At 37.6% G+C, this 23,186-nt stretch overlaps 1 protein-coding gene and 1 non-coding gene across 4 annotated transcripts; one reads left to right on the top strand and one right to left on the bottom strand.

Annotated features, from left to right (window-relative positions):
• Positions 1 to 283: 283 nt before the first annotated feature.
• trnak-cuu (transfer RNA lysine (anticodon CUU)) lies at positions 284 to 356 on the bottom strand. Its single transcript has one exon. It is a non-coding gene; the product is annotated as a tRNA-Lys (tRNA).
• Positions 357 to 478: 122 nt separating this feature from the next.
• tnpo1 (transportin 1) lies at positions 479 to 22,999 on the top strand. 3 transcript variants are annotated; one of them, XM_056745456.1, is made up of 24 exons: positions 479 to 823; positions 1,790 to 1,865; positions 2,367 to 2,516; positions 3,107 to 3,213; positions 7,534 to 7,667; positions 8,910 to 8,991; positions 9,110 to 9,232; positions 9,391 to 9,509; positions 10,052 to 10,112; positions 11,155 to 11,326; positions 11,439 to 11,591; positions 11,677 to 11,902; positions 11,982 to 12,153; positions 12,344 to 12,430; positions 13,302 to 13,409; positions 13,837 to 13,995; positions 14,108 to 14,195; positions 14,279 to 14,377; positions 14,456 to 14,551; positions 16,551 to 16,626; positions 17,744 to 17,843; positions 17,924 to 17,998; positions 18,485 to 18,611; positions 20,364 to 22,999. In XM_056745456.1, the coding sequence occupies exons 1-23, from the start codon at positions 719 to 721 to the stop codon at positions 18,590 to 18,592; spliced, it is 2,676 nt and encodes an 891-aa protein (XP_056601434.1). In that variant the 5' UTR covers positions 479 to 718; the 3' UTR covers positions 18,593 to 18,611; positions 20,364 to 22,999. The 3 variants fall into 3 exon arrangements, 2 of the variants coding, with proteins under 2 accessions (XP_056601434.1, XP_056601433.1); XM_056745455.1 differs by having other exon boundaries at positions 14,096 to 14,195; XR_008906461.1 differs by lacking the exons at positions 16,551 to 16,626; positions 18,485 to 18,611; positions 20,364 to 22,999 and having other exon boundaries at positions 14,096 to 14,195.
• The last annotated feature ends 187 nt before the right edge of the window (positions 23,000 to 23,186 follow it).

The raw sequence follows: 23,186 nt of genomic DNA, 5'->3' as shown, positions 1-23,186 counted from the left end.
TGTTTAAACTCTGATTAAAAGAAACTGACAAAAATATCTCTACAGAAAATATCTAATTTCATACTGTCCACTCTAAAGAAAAGTTTGGATGTGATGTATAGATTGAATCTGTAATGGTTTCGATATATAGATCTAATCAGTCCTATTTTGCACAATTCCGAACTGCCGATAGTTTGCAGGAAGATTTCGTTTTATGAGCACTGCATTTTGAGGTGGGCTTGCACCCAAATACGTTCAAGTTGGTGCAACCGGCCCCTTGTCTTCTGCATTTAAAATAACATATCGCCCAACGTGGGGCTCGAACCCACGACCCTGAGATTAAGAGTCTCATGCTCTACCGACTGAGCTAGCCGGGCTTGCATAACACTATCTATGCGATCATCTTCGGTACTCGAACCAATGAGATCTCTGCCTGGTTTTTCGACAGGCGCTAGGACCGGCCAACGCTACCCAGAGGCTTCTGGTTTATCGCTGTAGATGTGCGATGATCCAGATGAGTCCGTGGACGCTAGCTTAGCGTAACCAAGAACCCGACGCTCCGAGAAACGCGCATTTTCAGACGGGTCGATTGAACGTTACATTTCGCACAACCCCTTATTTTCATCCTAAACGTTATCGCGGTCGGGTTTAAAAGCGAAGGTCAAGGTGGAGGCCGTTATTTGATGTGAAAGGCTGTAGATCTGGGCACACAGAGAGAGGCTCCTGCCTGCCACACAAGATGGAGTGCCAGTGGAAACCCGACGAACAGGGACTTCAGCAGATCTTACAACTACTCAAGGAATCACAGTCCCCCGACACATCCACACAACGATCCGTCCAACAAGTATCCTTTACCAAGTCAACAACAACAAAACCCGGAACATTGAAAGACCATGTAGGAGGGAAGGTGGAGTTGTTGTAGGAGTTGGCCTGTGATTTAGCGTATACGCTTCTTGTACTTGATAATTGAAACGTGCACGCGGTGACTGACACCGTGTTTATGTTTTATTTATTATTATGTTACCAAAATGTTGTCAGTATTTGTATCGCTGTTTGCGATTTTGAAAGTGATTAACCTGAGCTTAGATGAGATAGCGGGTCCATCTGCTGTCAACTCCCCTACACCACACACGAGAAACTGTAATATCTCCTCTGCGATTATTTATAAACAATCATCTAAATTAATGAAATATTGGGCGGGTCTCAAAACCTACTTTTGAGGCTTTTTGATCGGCGATTTTGGAACGACAAGTGCCGTAAATGCTGCCTAGATAGTCCGTTTAATAGTTGTTGATATACAGACGAATCTACAGCTGCAGTGGTGCGAGTACTGTTATCACGATTTTATATAATCGGATGCAGCTCAAACAAAGACATCTGAAACGAGCGATGCCAGAATAACACGACCGACGTGTTTTATCTGTTATGCCACATTTTGTGTGGAAATAATCTCTTTGAGTGTGTTTTGATGTATTCAAATGGAGATGTTTATTTAGTTTTCTCAAAAAATAAATGATATTTTGTCCCTAGTGTGATTTGCATTCAGTCTCTTACAAAGAAGTCGACGTTCATATTTATATTACTGGACGCATTATTTTTAATTAGACATTCGTTATGCCCTTTTCGAAGTATGTCGGGCTATACATAGATTTATACAATGTTATGTACAGTATACATATGTCCATAGCCTGTAATAATTACGTTTTTTAGGTGACAGTTAAAAAATACGTGCCTTGAAACACGTTAGCCCTGCTGTATCCATTATAGGCTACTCTGTGTTTTGCATGATGTTCCTTAATGTGCACCACAGAAACTTGAGCAGCTCAATCAATATCCAGACTTCAACAACTACTTGATATTTGTGCTCACAAAACTAAAGACAGAAGGTAAGATGGACCTTCCTTAACACATTGCGCCTGTAGAGTCCCTGTTTATGACCTCAATGAATATCATTCTGTTATTTGTACATTGACACATCGTGTATGAGGAGGCAGTGTTACAGTAGCAGATGCAGAAAATCCTCTGTTGATCTGCAGTTTGGCTATTTGATGCCGTTAATGAGGTCTGCCATGACAGTTTGAGGGAAATGTAAGGTATTAAGAGGGATTCTTATTGCATTAACTGGAAGGGATGGGTCTGATAAATATTGAGTTGATGTTGAATCAAGCAACCCATTATAGGATGTTTGCTTTCAAACGGTGTTTAGTAAATTGCTAGTTCTAATACCAGGACTATTAGTGCTTCAGAGACTTTAGGTCAATTGTAATCTGTCAAGTACCCTGCCAGATCTTTTGAACCTGCGTCCATGATGGGGTTTTACATCATACAATGTGTGTAGGAATGACACTTGTTTGGTCATAAACTGTACCCTGTTTTTCCTCACAAAGACGAGCCTACTCGCTCTCTCAGCGGTCTCATTCTGAAGAACAACGTTAGAGCCCATTACCAGAACTTCCCGAATGGCGTCTCTGACTTCATAAAAAATGAGTGCCTGCAGAACATTGGAGACTCCTCACCGCTCATTAGAGCCACAGTGGGTGAGTATGGACTGGCAGTGCATTTAGAGTCTGGCTCTGAGCCATGACGTCGACTTTATTCTGCCTCTGGGTCTGTGTATGGCTTTTGTGTTGTTGTATTTTGGTGTAAAATGATGTATTGATTTTTGTGGTGCACCAGGACGGTCTAGATTAGTTGTGCTTTCTCATTGTGAATAGACTGTGTAAAGAGGTGCTATGTTTCTATGGTTACCCAGCATCTATCAAAGCACAAGTTTGCATAATTATTACATTTTTTTATCATTCTGTTTGTGAAAAATTATATAGTTTTTATAAAAATGTTTTTCACACAGTGTTGAATTAGAGGTGTTTTAATGATTAATCACAGATTTTATCATTAATTTAAGCAATCAAAAAAAAGACCACCAACCAAAATAATTGATGTTCAAACATTGTATAATTGAATATGTTTTTGGTTTCTTTAAAAGTCTAAGTAATTATTTGGGGGGGGGGGGGGGCAAAGCAATGCACCCTACACAAAGGCGGCCTTACAACTAAAAAGTTTGACTACCACTGATCTAAATGGTAATTGTCATAATAAAGGTTCTATATTTACTCTTTCTGTTCCTCAGGCATTTTAATCACAACTATAGCCTCTAAAGGAGAGTTACAGAACTGGCCAGAACTTCTACCTAAACTCTGTTTACTGCTGGACTCGGAGGACTATAACACTTGTGAAGTAAGAAATATAGACTCATTATGACTCATTTGGTATTGCAATATGTATTGAGTGATCAATCACAAGTCTTCAGTGCTGATTATGTTTGTGATAGCCTGGGTTCCATCATATTGTGATTGGGCCCTAAAAGACAGATGTGGGGGAAGTGGAAAGTGGATCTGACCACATCATAATTGTAGTGTAAATGCTAACGTGCCTTGATTTGTCCTTGAACAGCTGCTTCTAATGTACATTAGGCTTTTTACAATAAACTCAATTTATCAATTTATTGTATAAACCAAATATTCTTTAATTAACATGTGTTAATATACGTCGTCACAGGGTTCCTATGTGTTTTGGAGAAGTATGGAAAAGCATGGATTTTAATTTGATTGTTTTCCAAATCTGGATTAGTATGGAAAAAAGAAAATTGAGTATTGAGAAAATTATGAGTTTCTAGACTATTGCCTATCTGTTTTTTTTAAATATAAAGTGAACAATTTATGATAATAAATGTATTTTTATGAAATAAGGAGCATCTTTCGAACACTGTAAATAGAACACTGTTAGACAAAATCTGCTGGAGGATTGTTTTCTGTGATTTGGATGTTATGCAGTTAGACAGCAACAGAGCTATTGAGAGAGAGAGTTTCGTTGAATCCAATGGAACAGTTTTTTCACAGGAATGGCAGTTCATGGAGCCTCTCAATAGTTCCCAGAATTTACTAGTAACGCATGAAGCTGCAGCAAAATAGACCAATTGCTTTCTCCGTCTTTCCAGAGTGCTTTTACTTTGCACTCCCAATTTAAACGTGCTTGACACACATTAACTTTTAAAAAGCGAACCTGACTAAACGGCCGATTGTAATACCCAATAATGCAAACTACAAAATGTTGAAAAGAGACAAAAACATGACCATGCCTTCACCAGTTCATCCTAAACTGCATGGTTTTTACTCATGTGTGTTAATAGGTTGGGGTTAGCTTATTAAAACAACAATATTATATACAAATATTTCAAAGGCATCGATGAATTCATGTTTTTTAATTCTCTTTCTATATTATTATAAAAAAATATTACAAAAACAAGTCTCTGCAACTTTTGTAATTTGATGTCTATGTATGAAGCTGCACAAAAAGTTGCGCTTATATTTGTCATTCCAAACCCAAATCCTCTTTAAAGATTGATTGCATTTCAATCTGATAATATTTTTATAAAAAATATAAATTGGCCATGTGTTTACTTATCAGTCGTAATCATAAAAAGACAGGCGTGGCTTTAGCTATTGTTATCAAATTTGCACTCAATTGTTCTAAAATGCACATATTTAGCATAAGAAAATCTTTTTTTTTGAGACAAAGTCCTGCATACGGATTGAATGTTGTCAAATTTTGAAAGAAGCCAAGTTAATAGATTGTAGTTCTCTTTTCATGTTCATCAATTAATTATATTTCACCAGTCCTTCTGTTGCTTTGGGTTGAAGGTTTACAGTTTTAAAACCATCTTTTTTATATGTTAAAAATTGTCTGAAAAATCAGACTTGTATGTTTGAGTCTGGAAAAGTATGGAAATTTGAATTGGAAAATGTGTAGATAAATAATGATATGTCTTGCAACTTGTGATCAGATCACCAGGACAGATCTTAATAGTAAAACCAGGTGTAAACAGTTGTTCAGTCACATATCTCATGTTTGTTTCCCCTTTAAGTGTGCTCAACTGAAGCTATGAGATGATGGATATTTGATGACTCGTTGTCTTATGTCTGCATGATCTAAGCTCTCAGCTGTTGCTGTTAGACATGTAAGCGCTGCATACCTATTAAGGGCGTTTTCTGTTCTGACATCCACATGAGCGGAATACACATCATCATTTTGTTGTCTGTTCTTAGTAGATTATGTGCTAATCGTGTTGTCCTACGGCATTTTTTACATCTGTCGTTGATTTAGTTGGCTTGTTATTGGTCTGGTAATTTAGTCGTAATGTTTTGTTCAAAATCATAATAGTGATATCCTGATTTAAGGTATGATTTATTCATAATCCCAACATGCACAAACGCAAAACTTGAGGTTTTCTTTACTATTTATTGATTGGTTATGTTTTTCAAAAACCGAGAATCAAATTTGGAATATTCTTTTTATAAAGCATTGGGTTATTTGGCAATAGAAGCAGATAGAAATGTAGTAGAAATAAAAACAGAAAAATAACTAAGATATAAACTAATAACAAAAATTAAAAACAACTTTGCTGCCCAGTTGTGCTTGCAGTCCCTTGATGTTTTCCTTTACTAGTGCAATAAATGTGTGTTATCCTTTGTGTGAGTGTGTCGGAAGAAAAATAAAACATATTGGACACTAGACAAATTATTTTTTCATACGTGCATTTGAAATACCTAGAGTTTTAGGCATCCGGGCTCAAGAAGGACATCAGTACAATCGATGTAGATGCGCTTGTGTCATACAGACATGCAAAGCAATATATGCTTTGATGACGCATGTTGACTGTAGTGTTGAAAGTTTGGATATTTGAGGGTTTGGTCTGCAATTAGGACGGTGCTTTGTAAGCTCAGGTGCTGCCAGGCTTATGTGCGAGTAGCTTTTATGTTTTGCAACTTATTAGTGTTTGTGACGGGGTTGAGAAAACATGCAAAGTTTTAACCCCGCTGAGCACACACCTAAGATGCTACTTTTAAGTACTACTGGAATAATTCAGTTTCCCACACCCAAACATGAACAAAGAGACTCTCGGCGTACACTGTACAATGAGCTGCTCTGTGTGACTATGAGACTCTGGCTGAGCAGGGTTGTTAGCACAGATTGAGGTCAGTTATTTTCTGCTATGGAGATCAGATGTGATCACAACTAATCACAGACACGGTTGGAGACGGCGTTTATACTATAACTGCATGTTACTTTTCAAACAGGGCTGTGTGTCAGGGAATTAACAATTGCTGTTTAGTTCATTAATATAAGTCAGAATCCTTAAAGGTTGTTTTATATAAAACTAATTTACACAGACTCATGCAGCATTGTCCGTGTCAGATTACATCCTCTGCCTTCCCGTGGGGCTTGGTGGGCGTGTTATAGGAATGCCATACTTCCAGTCTGTACTGATTGGCAAATCCTCATGCAGCATGCTGTCTCAGTATTTAGAATATGAAACTATATATATATATTAGTGTCTGTGGGTTTGAAAAAAATCAAAGCTCACACACCAGCTTACACTGGCATGCTGAGTGGGAGAATCACTAGCTATTCATTTCTATGTGCCCAGAATGTGTTCCTGTAGTTTAACGAGTGGACCATGCTACTGGCATAGCCAAGGTCACAAGTTCAGTTCCCAGGGAACACACTGTCTGATTTGTATACCTTGAAGTCACTTAGATCAGAAATCTGTTAAATGGCTGAATATAAATGAACACATACATAGTAGGCATGTGTATCTATGTGTTGAGGGGTAAATAATGCATGGATTTACTCTATTGGTCGATGATGAAATGATCTTAATTATTATATAATATTATATAATTATATTTTATATTAGAATTTGTTAATTCTACTGTCATTGCAAATGTAATCAAAGGCCCTTGATTGTTTATTTTTATTTTTTTCTCTCTCTGAGTGGTTGTTAATAAATAAAACTTAATTATTGTCTATAGTTAATGATAAGGATGTCATGCATTGATGTAATTGTATAGATGGATAGATTATCTGATCATCATCATCAAGATTGTAGACGCACATGAAAACTTTGTTCATTAAATATTGTAATAAACTTTGTATCGTGAAAGGAGAAGTCCTCTCGGTTCCTTTTCCTCTGCGTTCCAGCTCAAAACACACTGTCTCTAACCAAATGCAAGCTGACAGTGGAGACAGTTGCCATGGCGACAGTCAGGCCAGACAGCTCGTTGCCATGGTGCTGTTTGTGCTGGTGACCTGATTAAATTCCTTACAGGTGGAATGTCTGGAGCTTGATGTGTTAGGGTGGTGCCTTTGCTTTCCGGGTTTGGTTTTGGATCGTTTTGAATCGTTTTGGATGATCAGGACCTCTTGTCCTGGCTAATGTCACAAACACATTCAGAATAGAAAGACCATTTATCGTGTGTTATGCCTGTAACCTTGGTATCGGCACAATCCATGAACCAGTCAGATTTTAGCCTAAGGCAACAGCAAATAAATTATTATTAATCAGGAGTACCCACAGGATCCGGGCATCTGTCTAGTGAAAGCATTGGCTTTTCTCTCTCTGGCACTCACGGGTTGTTACGACAGCTTTGTTGATTAAAATGGAAGTGCTGTAGGTCGTAATGTAAGGTTCTTTTTTTTCCTGGTGTGTTCTTTCAGGGTGCTTTCGGAGCTCTGCAAAAGATCTGCGAGGACTCTGCTGAAATCCTGGACAGTGACATGTTGGACCGCCCACTCAATGTGATGATTCCAAAATTCTTGCAGTTCTTTAAGCACAGTAGCCCAAAAATCAGGTGGGACAAATCAAACTGCATACACCAAAAATGCATTGCCATGGCGATAGCAGTCAATCAAGATTTTTTTCTGAACATTAGTTAGCATGTTATCGGCCCTTTTTGACTATTAAGTAGTGGTGGGCATAGATTAATTTTTTTAATCTAGATTAATTCCAAGATTAATCTAGATTAAAATGGCTCATTTGAATTCTGCCGAAGGCATTCAGAATATGTGTGCTACCCAAATAATGACTAAAAGTAAGTCTTTGAGAACGGGTTTCTCAAGCCAGGTGGCGCATTAGACCAGGGGCTCATCTCCTGTTTCCAAAATGCATCACAAACTGCTTGAGAAAGCTGTTCTACTATGATAATTGGTGATGAAAATTAAATTATGTTCAATAAGATGAACTTGTGTTTACTTCCGCATTAGCTAAGGGATGATTTGCGTTTAGGTGGTACTTGAGACTGGAAGAGCTCCTACAGTACATTTACATTTAGTCATTTAGCAGACGCTTTTATCCAAAGGGACTTACAAAGAGTGAGGGAGCAACAAGCGATATGTCATACAGGAGCCATAATACATTAGATCTCAATACAAAGTTACTGATTTTAACTAAAGCTAGACCACTACCTGTTGAGAGAAAGTGTTTTTTTAAACCAATTCCGCATTGCACAAGGTGCAAACAACCTTAGTCTTGTCGATCTTTTTTTATTGGGAAGCTTCTTAAAAATTTATATTCCCTGAAGCAAACCCGGCGGCTTCATAGCTGCATCCATGTTAGCACGTCACGTTTGATGCGGTAATTTCACAGTAACGTTATGTTGTGTTCAGACCAAACGCGAATGGCGTGTCAAGCGCGAGTGATTTAGATGTTAATGCAAAGAGCCAATAGACCTACTTGCTGCGTGAATCGCGCGAATGAAGCCCTGGTTATGAGATGATGAGGTGGCTTCTGCTTCCGCGAATGACGCGAGTTGAAAAATCTCGTTCTCGCCCCGTACAGTGCAGTTAAGCTGGTATACATCCGCGCTAAAATATCAAGGTGAGAGTCATCATAGCTTGCGTAGTATAGACCCAGCTCCCAACCCAACTTTGAGAATAGACTAACGGCGACATTTTTTTTATCGCGCGATAAGAGTCTCACTGCCGTTAACGGCCCACCACTACTATTAAGACAACTACAGTTGCCGAAATTTTTTCAACAAATCTTGCATAATTTGATTTACTTGTATGTTTTATATGCTTGTGTTCTGTTTTAGGTCACATGCCATTGCCTGTGTGAACCAGTTCATCATCAGCAGAACACAGGCCTTAATGCTGCACATAGATCCTTTCATTGAGGTATGCAGACCAACTCCAGGATTTATTTGTGGTCACATAATGAAAAAATGTTGTCAGTTTTGTAGTTTTTAGGAAATAATGGTCATGTTATTTCTTTGTGTATCTGTGTGTACCATAGAACCTGTTTGCACTGGCAGGCGATGAGGAACCTGAAGTGAGGAAGAATGTGTGCAGAGCTTTAGTCATGCTTTTAGAAGTTCGACTTGATCGTCTCCTTCCTCACATGCACAACATAATTGAGGTTATTTTCTGAATATATAATTATTGTCATAACCAAACAAGCAAAATGATGCAATAACAGTCTCTTGTAGAATTATAGTGTGGCAGCAATGTCTTCAAGATTGACCCACCTTCAAACCTACATTTCCCACAACCCCCCTCTTCCTTTCTGTTTCTCAGTACATGTTACAAAGGACGCAGGACCAGGATGAAAATGTCGCTCTGGAGGCTTGTGAGTTCTGGCTCACTCTTGCCGAGCAACCGGTGTGTAAAGAGGTTCTCTGTGGACACCTGCCAAAGTTAGTAAAACCATAGCAATTTCTACTACAAAGTCAAGAAAAGATTGTTTATTTAGTCCATGAAAAATTGAAAAAAAAACATTGTGAATGCAAACTTTGGGCTTGATATTTAAAGGAATAGTTCACCTAAAAATGAAAACTCTATCTTTTATACAGGAACAACTAAATTTGTGAATAATTCATTTCTTTTTTCAGTTGAACACAAAGAAAGATATTTGGAAGAATGTTTGCAACTGATAGTTTTGGGGCATCATCAGCTTTACTAAATTCCTCAAAATATCTTCTTTTGTGTTCAACAGAACAGAAAAATCCTACTATGGTAGTTCCAAGAACCGTCAGTTGCAAACCTTCTTCCAAAACTCTTTCTTTGTCTGTAACCAAACATAGGAAAGTAATATTGGTTTGGAACAATATATAAGTTACTCATGACAGCATTTTCATATTTTTGGGTGGAGTATGCCTTAAAAGGTTATAGCTAAAACTTTGCAATGCACAACCCCTCAAATTGTACAAAAATGTGTTCATGTGTGTTTTTGTTGCAGGTTGACACCAGTGCTTGTCAATGGAATGAAATACTCTGAGATTGACATAATCCTTCTAAAGGTCTGTTTATTTTTATCGTTCTTCTTTGTTCGTATATCACATGAACACACCATTAGGCCTGTCGCGATAACAACTTTTTGTTTGGCGACTAATTGCATCAGAAATAATTGGGATAATCTATATTATTGTCATTTCATAAATAAGTAATGATAATATAATATAATGCAAGTACACCCTTTAAAAGAACAAAGACCTTTTGGACATTGAAATTGGAATATAAATAATATCTGGAGTGTAAAGATTTAAAATAAATAAAGCAGACACTTCCTGTCTTTAATTGTAATTGTCTGATTTACATAACAAGCCATTATGATGAAGATAGGGGTGAGCAGAGCCTTTGATATGTGTACTGTGGAGAGTGCAGCACGATAGTATTTCATAATTTGACCGCTTGAAAAACAATTTCTCTTCATCTGGAATGGCTTTTTGAGTGGTGTTCCATTCATGAAGTATATTCATACATGGGAAATGTCATGTTTAACTTTAATGTTTGTAAGACCTCTCTTGAGGTTCAAATGCGATGCAGCTTTTGTTTTTTGATAAGTTGTACTGCTGTTTTCGTTACCTCCATATTTAAAGAGTTGAGCATCTTGTTCACGTGTTCCTTTGTTTGCATATCAGAGTGGGAGCTTTTCGGCTTTGACAACAAGCCAATTAGGCCTACTACAGTATTCCGAATTGGCTTTATTCATCAGGAAAACTCAATATAACTCCTTGATTCTTTTCACTTGCCGCTGTCCGCTTCGTGTGTGCGACTGCGCGCCCGCTGTTGTGTGTGTGTGCACGAGACCCACTTTTGACACACAGACACAGGGCAGAGCTAACAGAGACGGCACGATCGGATAAAATGTTAATGTCAATCCTTTTTCTATAAACAAACGTAAATATAAACTCAATGGTGATATATTGCATCACCAAAAACTACCGACGTCAAGTTTATATAAAACATAAATTGACTATCGCGACAGGCCTACACACCATCATGAAAAGTTTTGAAAATAGTTCTTGGCATAACATGTCCAAATTCATATATGATTGTCAGGGAGATATTGAAGAAGATGAAGCAATCCCAGACAACGAGCAGGACATTCGCCCGAGGTTCCATCGCTCGCGCACTGTTGCTCAGCAACATGAGGGTGGAGACTCCATTGAAGAAGAGGAGGATGATGACGATGATTTGGATGATGATGAAACCATCTCTGACTGGAATCTAAGTAAGAGAGGGCTGGAGTCAAATCCTTGATTCTTGGTTTCAGAAGCAATTCAATCTTTTTTTTTTAAGTCTAGGTACTTGTAGTCACTGGTTTGCATGTGTCATGTGTCCAGGAAAATGTTCCGCAGCTGCACTGGATGTCCTGGCAAATGTTTTCAGGGATGATTTGCTGTTGCATATTCTTCCTCTGCTGAAAGAACTGTTGTTCCATCCAGAGTGGCTTGTAAAAGAGTCGGGCATACTTGTGCTTGGAGCAATTGCTGAAGGTATTTAATAAACATCCACAATGACATGCTATAATTCAAATTTACAAAACTAACCAAAACCGTTCTCTCATTCTCTCCCCTTTAGGCTGTATGCAGGGAATGATTCCCTACCTACCAGAGTTGATTCCTCATTTGGTACTCTGTCTCTCTGATAAGAAGGCTCTGGTTCGATCCATCACCTGCTGGACTCTGAGTCGGTACACGCACTGGGTGGTTAGCCAGCCTCCTGACACCTACCTCAAACCTCTCATGACTGAACTGCTCAAGCGCATTCTGGACAGCAACAAGCGTGTCCAAGAGGCCGCCTGCAGGTGAGAATGTTGCCTAGAAGGGTCTTTAGACCCCATGAAGTTCAACTATTCTCAGTTATCCTGCTTCTGCCTCTCGTAGTGCCTTTGCAACCCTGGAGGAGGAGGCGTGCACTGAGCTGGTGCCGTATCTTGCTTACATTTTGGACACGTTAGTGTTTGCTTTCGGTAAATACCAGCACAAGAACTTGCTCATCCTCTATGATGCCATTGGGACTCTGGCTGACTCTGTGGGCCATCATCTCAATAAACCAGTAATGCACTTTCACACACAGAAGCACTTAAAATTGTACAATGTATCTTTCTCTTAGACACACACACACATATATATATATAGTGTTTTGTGCCCACACAATCTGTCAGTGCATGTCTAATAAATACACATGCACAGCTGCAGGTTGCTGTTTGTGTGTTTTTGTTTCCATAATTGTATTCTGTATGCAGGAATATATTCAGATGCTGATGCCTCCATTGATTCAGAAGTGGAACCAGCTAAAAGACGAAGACAAAGACCTCTTTCCCTTACTAGAGGTAAATAAGTGAAAGTGTATCTTAAAGGGGTCGTATGACAAGGCTAAAACAAATATCATCCTTTGTTTTAGATGTAACACAATGTGTGTACAAGAATTAAGGTTAAAAAACGCTGTATTTTCCACATTCCGTGGATGTTTGTATCTCCTATTACCATATTTGGAACATTAGCTTCACAAGCAATTGTACTAACAGGTACACCCACCTTACTTGCGTGTACATATGTGCGGTCTTATTCAAATCATACCACGAACTGACATGGATTTGTGGGGGAGTTTATGGAATATTCGATTCTGATTGGCTTACTTTAGAATTTTGTTTTTATAATCATTTTTTTATAAAAAAAAATCATTTGGGAGTCGCTATGTTTTAAGCGAAGTAATGTAAATTTAATCAATCTTTTGGCTGAACGAACCTCTGTAGAAGGATAAAAATCCCTTCTTTTTTAAATAACTGACAGTTCTGGAGTCATTGAATACAATAGTAAGAAGAAAATTGTGTATTTCTAGGTTTTGTTGAACACAAGTTAAGTTATTTTGAGGAATTTAGGAAAGTAATCTGTTCTGGGACACCTTTGAGTACCATTTAGTTTTGTTCTAATATGTTAGTCAATGATGTCCCAGAACTCTCAGTTGCTAACATTCTTTAAAATATCTTTCTCTGTGTTCAACAGAACAAAGAAAGTTATAGGTTAGGGAATAACTAGAATAATTCATGATAGAATTTTCATTTTTGGGTGAACTATCCCTTTAGAAAAGGCCCATTCATTTTAAGACATTGGCATGTTTATTAGATGTCTTAGAAAAATTTGCATATGTCTTGTAGTTGTGATTTTTAGTGAGATCCTCATAATTCTTCATTCATTATACAGTGTCTCTCGTCTGTGGCCACTGCTCTTCAGAGCGGCTTTCTGCCATACTGTGAACCTGTCTATCAACGCTGTGTCAACCTGGTCCAGAAAACACTCGCTCAAACTGTGGTAAGAGTCTTCACAAACAGAACCACAAAATATGCTGTTAAATGTGTTATCGGAGGCTCTATTGACGGAAATGCATTATAATATACATAGTTATGTCTTCAGAGGTGTATAAAGACTTTTTATTACATTAGAATGAACTATTTCTATCTTCATAAACCGCAGGTCCCCTTGCATTGAATTCACAAAGTTGGTGCCTTCGGCAAAAAGACTAAAACATGACAACATCTTAGTTTTGTGTCAGCCTCTGTAGTGCTTCAAAAGGAAGTGGTGGAGTGACCCATTGGCTGCAATTTGTAACCTCACCACTAGATGCTGCTAAATTTCGTACACTAGACCTTTAAAACATTTATCATGCAAACATTTAACAATTATGTGCATATTTATATAATATGTCTTTGACAACATTCTCTTTCTTTCGGTGTCACAGCTTCATCAGAATCAGCCTGAGTTCTATGAAGCTCCCGATAAAGATTTCATGATCGTGGCTCTGGATCTGCTCAGCGGATTAGCAGAGGGTCTTGGTGGAAACATAGAGCAGCTGGTTGCCCGTAGCAACATTCTCACTCTTATGTACCAGTGCATGCAGGTAACCATAAAAACAGTCAACAATTACAAAACCAAGACTTTGCAGCTTAGAACAAGGGATGCGTTATCTGTTCCCAAATACGCTGCAGCTTTGTAAATAGTTTTCTCCTCAGGATAAAATGCCAGAGGTTCGGCAAAGTTCCTTTGCTCTGTTGGGAGATTTGACCAAAGCCTCATTCCAGCATGTGAAGCCCTGCATTGGTACATTCACAGACACTTCATCAAATTAAACTGTTAACTGTGCTTTCTGATACTGAACCTTGTTGACGTTAATCTGTTTCCAGCAAATTTTATGCCTATATTGGGCACAAACCTGAACCCAGAATTGATATCAGTGTGCAACAACGCAACATGGGCCATTGGAGAAATATCTATTCAGATGGGTGAGTATCATCAATTCATTTTTACAAAAGGTATGAAGCCTCATATTTTTCTCTGAAATGCTCTCTGTCTCCTCTCAGGTTCTGATATGCAGCCGTATGTCCCAATGGTTCTTCAACAGCTGGTGGAGATTATTAACAGACCCAACACACCCAAGACTCTGCTGGAAAATACAGGTACCATTTAAGGGGTGCGAGACCAGGCTGACCCCTCACGAGAGGTTTCTGCTCCCCTCCTTTTCCCAAACTCTCCCAGTCCCCATTCTGCAGTGCTTAATAATCTCCATACAAACTCTAGGAGTTGGACCTTACAAGGTTTGATGGTAATAAGGTTACAACTTAAAAAAATAAATTATAAATTAATATGAATATGAATATGGTTTTCGTTGCACACTATTCAGTTGAGTAAAGAATTGTGAAAATTTTGAGAACTTAAATGATTTTGTTTTTGAACTCTTTCACCGCCATTGACGAGTTATCTCGTCATTTAAAAAAAACGGTTCCCCGCCAAAGACGAGTTATTACGGCAATCAGTGTTTGTACTGTTTTACAGCAGGTGGCGCTGTCACACACCTTTGGGGAAAAAAACATAGAAAGTTTGTCCATATATTCTTTACAGAAAATGTACTGTTAGCCATTCAAGTTTGGTGAAAATGTTAAAAAACGCTGGCGTAGGCTGGCAACTTTAAAAAAAAAAATGCTGGCGGGGAAAGAGTTAGATGCAGTTTTATCAGCACATCTTTATATATGAATATAACAGACCTTGCAACTGTCCAGCTGTGGTATTGACTGATGCGGTTTAATAGCAAAGTCTGTTACTATATCATTGTAATGAAATTGTAAGCATCAATCAGTGAAGTTCTGGAGTTGATGTCAATGTTTTTAGTCAAAGCTTTTAACCTTAAATATTAATTTAGTTTTAGACGGAACTGCTAAACTCCGATCTAAATCTGTGGTGTTTACATGAAAGTATAGCACCTGAACCATTCAAAATGTATCCCAGTTACGCTCCACTCTGATTGGGCAGCTCCAGTTAAAGCTGTAGCCTAAGCCATAATGGCCGCCCATGCCAGGCTTTTTGAAATCTGAAATGAGGGTGAATGATCCTAATATTCACCCACAGAAACAAGGGTACTTGTAGATGTGTTCCTGTTCGTCGATTTATTTCTGTTGTTTTTAGTTCCTTTTCTTTTTCAATGTGAATGCATATCTGCCAATAGATGTTGAATGTTGTTTAGTTAAGGACGGCTAACGTTTGATGCAGGATCGCTGATAGATGTTCTTTTGGTATTACAAAGCACACAAAAAATTCGAAGCGGTTTGAAGAAAACATGTATCATAATAATGTAATTTTGTATATTTGTAATTTGAATGATTTACATCAATAGTACAATGATTTTCATGTTAATTTCTCAACGTTTTCTACTGCTATGTACTATTGGTTCAATTTACCTAATATCTTTGAATCAGCTTATCCTGCACTGAGCTGCGTTCTCTAATGAGCCAATCATCTGCTTTTTTGCATGTCTCATTGGACTGTTCATAAATGCCTGTCTTTTAATGAGAATGTTGCATAGTTTTGTGTCTCTTAAACTTAGGTCTCCCTCCTCTGTGCCTCTTAAGATCCCGATGGAATCTTGTCCTCTCCATGTAGTCCGCTTGGTGCAATATGCATTTCTTAAAGAAACAAAAGAGACAGAAAGAAAGAAAAAAAAAACATTTCTGTTCTACTGAAAAAAATGTGTGAGTTTAAGGGAGAAAATCTTAGGAAACAAGTTTGTTGTTTGTGTATTAAACATGAGTGCGTGTATTTATCATGCAATTGTAACTCTCATGTAACCCACTCATCTTTTAGAGTTTCACAAATAGACATTTACTTAATCTTAAATTCGACTTTCAATTTCTAACCTACAAAGAATGTGTGTTTCTTAGGATTCCTCCCTTAAACGAGAGGTATATGTTTTTTTTAAGTGTCATATTTTACATTTGACCCTGTAGTCCGGGGATGTGAAGAGCACTAGTATTTATTCTCATACACAGATTCTGTTGAGTTCTGTTTCTGAGTTGTCTGTTTGTTTGTTTGTTTGTTTGTTTCTTTTTGTTTTCTCCTCCCCCCTCATTCGCTCATGTCTTGGTTGGCGTTTGGTGCTGTATAACCGTGATTGCGTTACCTTAGCAATAACAATTGGTCGTCTTGGTTACGTTTGTCCTCAAGAGGTGGCACCCATGCTACAGCAGTTTATAAGACCCTGGTGTGTATTATTCAATCTTTTATTTCATTCATTTCTTTCTGTCTATCTTATATATTTCTTCCCCCTGTGGTTCTCTATCTTTCTCTCATACGCTCTCTCTCTTTCTCTGTCCAGACCTTTTCCCGGTGTTCTTGAAACGGCCCCTGCCTATCTTGTGGTCTTGAGATTTGTGCTAATATGCAAAGGTCCAAAGATTTGTAAACAAAAAATGTTCATACTTTTTCCTCAGATCTTCATTTTAAGCTAGATATGGGGCCTTTTCAAGACATTAGAGAGCAGGCATATCTCTCTTTTTCTCTTTCCCTTCCTTTCGCTCGCTCTCTACGTTCTGTATGATTCAGTCTAAATCATTGCCAGCCATGTGACTAACCCTGTCCCTAGGTCTTGTCGTTTAATTTGCCTCAGTAGCACCTTCATGTATTCTCAATTGATTTATTTCAGTTTTCACTTCTGTTTTCGTCTTTTATTGTCGCTATCTTAACAACTAATCGAGTGCTTGGGATAATATCGAATGCTTGCCTGTTTTAGGAAAGGTAATAGTTTAATGAAAAAGAGAAAATCTTCTGCCCATTAGATATAGCTTCATGCTTCTATCCCAGAATGCCTACCTTTAAATTTGCATTATAAACTAGAAGCTGACACGTTGTTATATATATATATATATTTATTTTGAAGAATCTTTTTATTTAAATTGAGTAATTCATAAAAGTAAATAATGAAATGCAAGTAATACGAGTATTTTAGTGAAAGCTAAAGAAACATAAATTAGGTTTGAAGTGCTTGCAATGTACCTGGCAATCACAGATGATAATTCACCCCCCAAACATTGATGCATAACGAAGTTTATCAAAAATAGATCTTACATTTCTGTGAAATCAGGGATTTCCAGGGAATCAAACTTGAGCTTTTCTGGTAAACACAAAATCCCTTGAACGTCTAGTTCAACAATGAATGTTTACAGTTTAAAGAAGATAAGTTTTGATTTCTCAGTCGACCAATTTCTGTGCTCAAAGGTGCTCTGAGGTGGTAGTTATGACATTTTGTTAACTGTGTTATTCCACTTGCTAAAATAACCGCACAGGCTTGTTATTTGAAAATGGGTTCTTCGCCTCACTAGGTGCACTTCTCTTCGCAATATAAGAGACAATGAAGAAAAAGACTCTGCCTTCCGTGGCATCTGCACCATGATCACGGTCAACCCTGGTGGTGTGGTGCAGGTAAGGCACTCTTTACTCTCACTGATGTCTCTCTGAGTTCTCTGAAATATGAGAAATGATCTTGTTTCCACCCCCTTCAGGACTTTATATTTTTCTGTGATGCTGTGGCATCCTGGGTGAACCCAAAAGACGATCTTCGAGAAATGTTTTATAAGGTAGATCACTACATTTCGTTTGTGTTTTTTTAAATTAAGCTTCAAGGAAAGGCTTTAAAGGGATACTTCGCCAAAAAATGAAGATTCTGTCATGAATAACTCAACGTCATGTTGTACTAAACCTGTATAATTGTTTTGTTCTGTTGAACGCAAAGAAAGATATTTCGAAGAAAGTTAGAAACTGAGATTTCTGGTGTAGTCAAAAAATGGTTGTCAAAGGTGTCAGCGAACTGTTGGTTTTTCTGCTTAAAATTTATTTTTTTGTGTTTACAATATATATACAATCTTTTTTTTCCTATGGTAGTCAATGGTTCCTAACTTTTTTCCAAATATCTTTCTTTGTGTACAACCAAACAAAGAAATGTATACAGGTTTATATATTTTCTATCTTGAGGATGAGTAATTCATGTCAGAATTTTTAGGTGAACTATCACTTTAAGGTGATAATGGATTTGGGATTCATAGTAAAGTTATGTTTCCTGTCAGATCTTGCATGGGTTTAAGAACCAGGTTGGAGATGATAACTGGAGACGCTTTTCTGACCAGTTTCCCCTTCCACTCAAAGAGAGACTTGCAGCACTCTACGGGGTGTAGATGTAACCAGGTTAAAGAGGTAAATATCCATTGGCTACAAGAGATTTATTACGACAGCTAAAGGAATGTCAGAGGTTGTTTGATTTAGCATGTTCTTTACCACAGTTGTGCTGAAGATATCCATCTGAATCAAATAACTAGGCTTACAAATAATAAGGCCTACAGATGTGTTTCAAAATATGCAAAATACTGTAATTTTCTCATATTTCAATTGGCCGATTCGACAAATCATCTAGCCCCCTGTTTTATATTGTAAAATTTTGAGGTTATTTAATTTTTTTATCAAATTCAAGACCTTATTGCAGTTGAGAATGCGGTTTTCATTATAGTTGAAACTATAATATAATGCTTTGAGAACTTATGCATATTTATCTACATTAGTAGTGATAAAGGGTATTTTTCCACAATATTGATGTAGGAAGAAGGTGAAACATTTTTTCTTTTAGTTTTTAAAAGGTTTAACATATACACGACAACATGGTCAAAACAATCCAAATTTATATAGATCCACAAAAAAGATTTTTTTATGTATTATGTATGCCGGGCCAGTAGTTCGCGATGTCACTTTGTAAAGAAAACCAACATGTCTGCTCACATATGCATATCAAGATTTAATCCAAAATGCTTTTTAAAATACCGTTGTTAACGTATGTGTGGTTCGAATTTGGTTTATATAAAGAATTTATCTCCACTGGTCATTGTTTTGCTTATACTTTCGAATGTCTATAGACTAAACTCATCGTTCATTTACATTTAGTCATTTAGACACTTTTATCCAATACGACTTACAGACGTCAGGGCGCAATAAAGCAATATGTCATACTTGCAGGGGCGTAATTTCCACTGGGGACAAGGGGGACATGTCCCCCTCTCTTTTTAAAATCCCTTTACTGTCCCCCTCACTTTCAAATTAGTTTGTAATGATTTTTTAACCACACGCCTTCATCGCCACAGAGAAGTAGGCGACTATGATCGAGCAGGACACAGAGAATCTGCCTGTGTCAATGCGCGTCGCATGCACAAAAAGATTACTGAATGATTGTTTTCAAGTACGTGGTTTTGATTTGAATATAATATAAATTTATTTTTAAGTGGTTGTTGTTTCGGTTGTCTATGTTAAGCTGTTTCCTTATAATGAACTTCTATGGGGAAAAAACGCGTACCGCGTGATTTATTACTTTTTTATTTTTATAAGGACTCGTTCTTTAAACAGCAGTTATGGTTTATGACAAGGCATGCCAGTACCTGGGCTTCGCTGGTCGTTGTTTAGGTGAGTTAAACCACGTTAAGCATTTTAGAAAGTCAACCGGCTCGTCTCCTTCCGGCGCAGATTCAGGTTTACCAGACATGTTTCCCACGTTTCTCAGTCAATACTCGCATTTCCTCTTTCAATAACATAAACTTTTGCTACACAATAAAAACACCTTTTGTCTTCATGGTTTAATCAATTTAAACAATCAAAAACTACGCCACACGTAGGTATTTTGAATTTGTGGTAGGATTAAAAAAAAAAAAATCCCCCATTTTGTGTCCCCCCAAATCTCGAATACGTCTGACGTCACAGTTTTCACAAATCGTCATTCCCCCAACAGTGTCGTTTTCAAAAGCTTTAATTTTCAGACCCTAAAACACTGTTGTTGTGAAACAACCAGCCAAGACGCAAACGTTTTCTGTTTTTAGTTGAAAACGTTGTCTTTTGTTAACTTAAACTGTTAGTGGTCTTTCAGGTCTACCTTTATATTAATGAGTCTCTTTCTCTCTTGTGTTTCAGCTTATTACAATGGGAGGATGGGAACCTCTAATACCCAGGGCATATGTTGCCCTTTACCTGGGGGGAAGGGTAGTCTAGCAGGGGTGGGAACCAATCGGCCCACTAGACCCCTCTGGACGGGGTGGGAGGGAGGCGTTAGCTGCGGCGCTAGTCGATGAAACCACGCCAAGCCAAACCAAAACAGGGAGGAAAGCTTTTTTGTCTTGTCATAACAATCAGCCATAAGGGTGAAAACAAAAATGTTGTTAGCATTCATTCATCAGGACGCTCAACGGGACATCCAAGGGGTTTAAAAAAACAATGACATGATGATTTTTGTAAACTCTCTAGGTCCTTTGGAGCAGACTGGAAGATGCCTGGAGAAAATGCATAGTTGTTCTGTTTATTTTCTGGATGTACTATAAAGAGGGTTTAGATGGGTGGGTGGGGCGTAAATCTAAACTGGCCTACGCATGGGGTGATGTAGGGTCTAGCCCGACTGCATGAACGTGTGCAGACAGTGTTTTTGTGTGCCAGCTATGCACAGCAGTAGACCGCAAACATTTAAGACTCTCTGTCAAACAGGTAACAACTTCAAAAAGTATCTGTAGAAACGTAAGTCCTCTCATATCACTGAAAGGGGTTTCATCTGAGTTTTAGACTGGCAGTGCAAGGCGTAGATAAAAGAAGAGAAATCCAAACGACTGCAATTTTATTTTATTTTTGACTTGTTATATTAAGTTAGCATGTGTAAAGCGAGAGGGAAGACTACTTTGTAGCACAACACAGTGAAGAGTTGTTCTACTCCATCTGTACAAGGCTTATGTATTTCTAAAATATCTTTCGTTTACGTGAATGAGTCTCATTCAATTATTTCCTGTGGTTGAACATAAACAGTCAGTGAATGCTGAACACACATTTTGTTCATTTTTGGACGTAGTACATCATTGTCTTTTCTTTCTTAGTTTGCTCAGAGCATGATTTTGAAGGTGCTTGTAACATCTGTTTTGACTGACTGGGTTAATCTGGATATCAAGTTGTTTTTTGTGCATGTTGGTGGCCCGATGAGCAATCTAATTTTCTAGCCCCCCGATATAGACTAGTTTCGGTAATAATGCACTTTTCCACACATACACAATAGGTAATGTTTTTTCCATCCATATTTCACTTCCATCAGTTTTTATTTTTTTACCTCCTGCATGAAATTCAAATTGTCCCATATTGTGTTGTCAAATTCTGGACAGTCTAGTCCTTGTGGGGCAATTCTTGTGTCCCTCATGTGTAGTAGCAAGCTTAAAATTCCTAAATGTATACAAGGGTGTGAGAATTTTAAGGCTACTGTGTATGTTTAAAGAACTGGTTGAAAGTTATTGACTCTATTCAGACCTTAAAATCTTAAAATCTCAGAGTTTGACATAGAAGTAAAACCTATTCTCACATTGCTTGTCCGCATTTTGTCAGGTATCAAGTGTAGTAATATGGTTCTGTGAGGTATAGACTTAGATCCAGATGAAAAACAACTTTCATTGTGTGTTCAAAAATGTGAACTTTTTCTCATCGTATGTGTGAAAACGTGGAGATTTTATTTGCCTTCAAACAAAGGATGTAAGCAGATGTGTGTTTTATCATTGTAGATCTGAACACCATGGGATACTGGTATGTGTTGTGTGTGTCTGTGTTGTGTTTGTGTGTTTCTGCAAGAAGAAGTTTTTCTCACATTCCAGCTGTTTTACATGAAGAGGTCCGAAATTCTTCTGACTCTGCTCAAAAAATTACAAGAACAGAAATAAGATGTAGGCAGATATTATGAATGTGTTAAGTGTGTTGTCTTACACTTGATTGCTGCTATGTGTTGTTTATTCCTACTTGAATATTTTGTGTTGTAATGTAGAGACCTCAGGAGGTATGTTTACTGTTTTTTATTTTATTTGCCGTTTTAATTTCGTTTATTTATGCCTTTACCCCCAGTCTCCCATTTATTCACAACATTAATAATAATTATAGAGCAAATCACTGTAATTGGTTCAGATGCTGGTGATATCAAGGCATATTTTTGTCACCTTGTATCCTATATCCTGTGTTTATTTCTTTTGGAGGGGTGTAGTATCAGATCCAGTAGAGACTCAAATACAAGAAATAACATACTTAATAGTGTTGCAATGCACAGATTCACATAGGCAAAACATGGAAGAAATTGGTCCTTATGTATGTGAACACTTACTGAAGATATTCAAATGCAGTGTATACTGTATGCCTTGAAGTTGGGGGTGTGTTATCCGTATAATCATGACACTTGCACAGTAAATATTTGTTGTTTTCCCCACCCCAGAATGCACCAACTACTGTACAGTTCTCTGTGTGGAATCAAGAAATAATTATAATAATGAAGTAAACCTTTGCTCAAAAGCCCCCATTTTATATCCGAGAGCAATTTAATTTATAGTGAACTTTTATTTTATAATCTGAATTTGAAAATATACAGGAAAATAGAGAAAGTGATCATTTTTAGGGGCCACCAAATATTTTGGATCATGCAAAGAATATATATTGTATTGTAAAAATTTTGTAATGATATTTGTATGACATTGTTATGGACGTGAGTTTGTTTCACTGCTTGGATCTGTACATTGATAAGAATAAACCCTTTTCAAAAATCACTGATTGCTGAATCATTTCATTTGTTGAATGAATGTCGGTGGTGTTATTAATAAAATGTGAATTATTTCCGCTAGCACAACAAATACGACTGATGTCAGATATATATTTTTATGGAAACATTGTTTATGGATCAGAAAATGGTATAGTATAACATAGCTATTTGCCTGCTTATTCAATACATTTGAA

This window comes from Triplophysa dalaica, chromosome 4 (assembly GCF_015846415.1).
Source record: "Triplophysa dalaica isolate WHDGS20190420 chromosome 4, ASM1584641v1, whole genome shotgun sequence".
Taxonomy (NCBI): Eukaryota; Metazoa; Chordata; class Actinopteri; order Cypriniformes; family Nemacheilidae; genus Triplophysa; species Triplophysa dalaica.
The sequence above is the reverse complement of the archived record's forward strand: the minus strand, read 5'-3'. Positions and strand labels throughout refer to the sequence as shown.

What these genes read in the sequence shown, in the direction of transcription:
- tnpo1 (XM_056745455.1), top strand. Translation starts at nt 719, where the DNA reads ATGGAGTGCCAGTGGAAACCCGACGAACAGGGACTTCAGCAGATCTTA. An exon ending in GCTCATTAGAGCCACAGTGG is followed by an intron (nt 2,517 to 3,106) that starts GTGAGTATGGAC and finishes TCTGTTCCTCAG; the next exon opens with GCATTTTAATCACAACTATA. An exon ending in GTCCAAGAGGCCGCCTGCAG is followed by an intron (nt 11,903 to 11,981) that starts GTGAGAATGTTG and finishes TGCCTCTCGTAG; the next exon opens with TGCCTTTGCAACCCTGGAGG.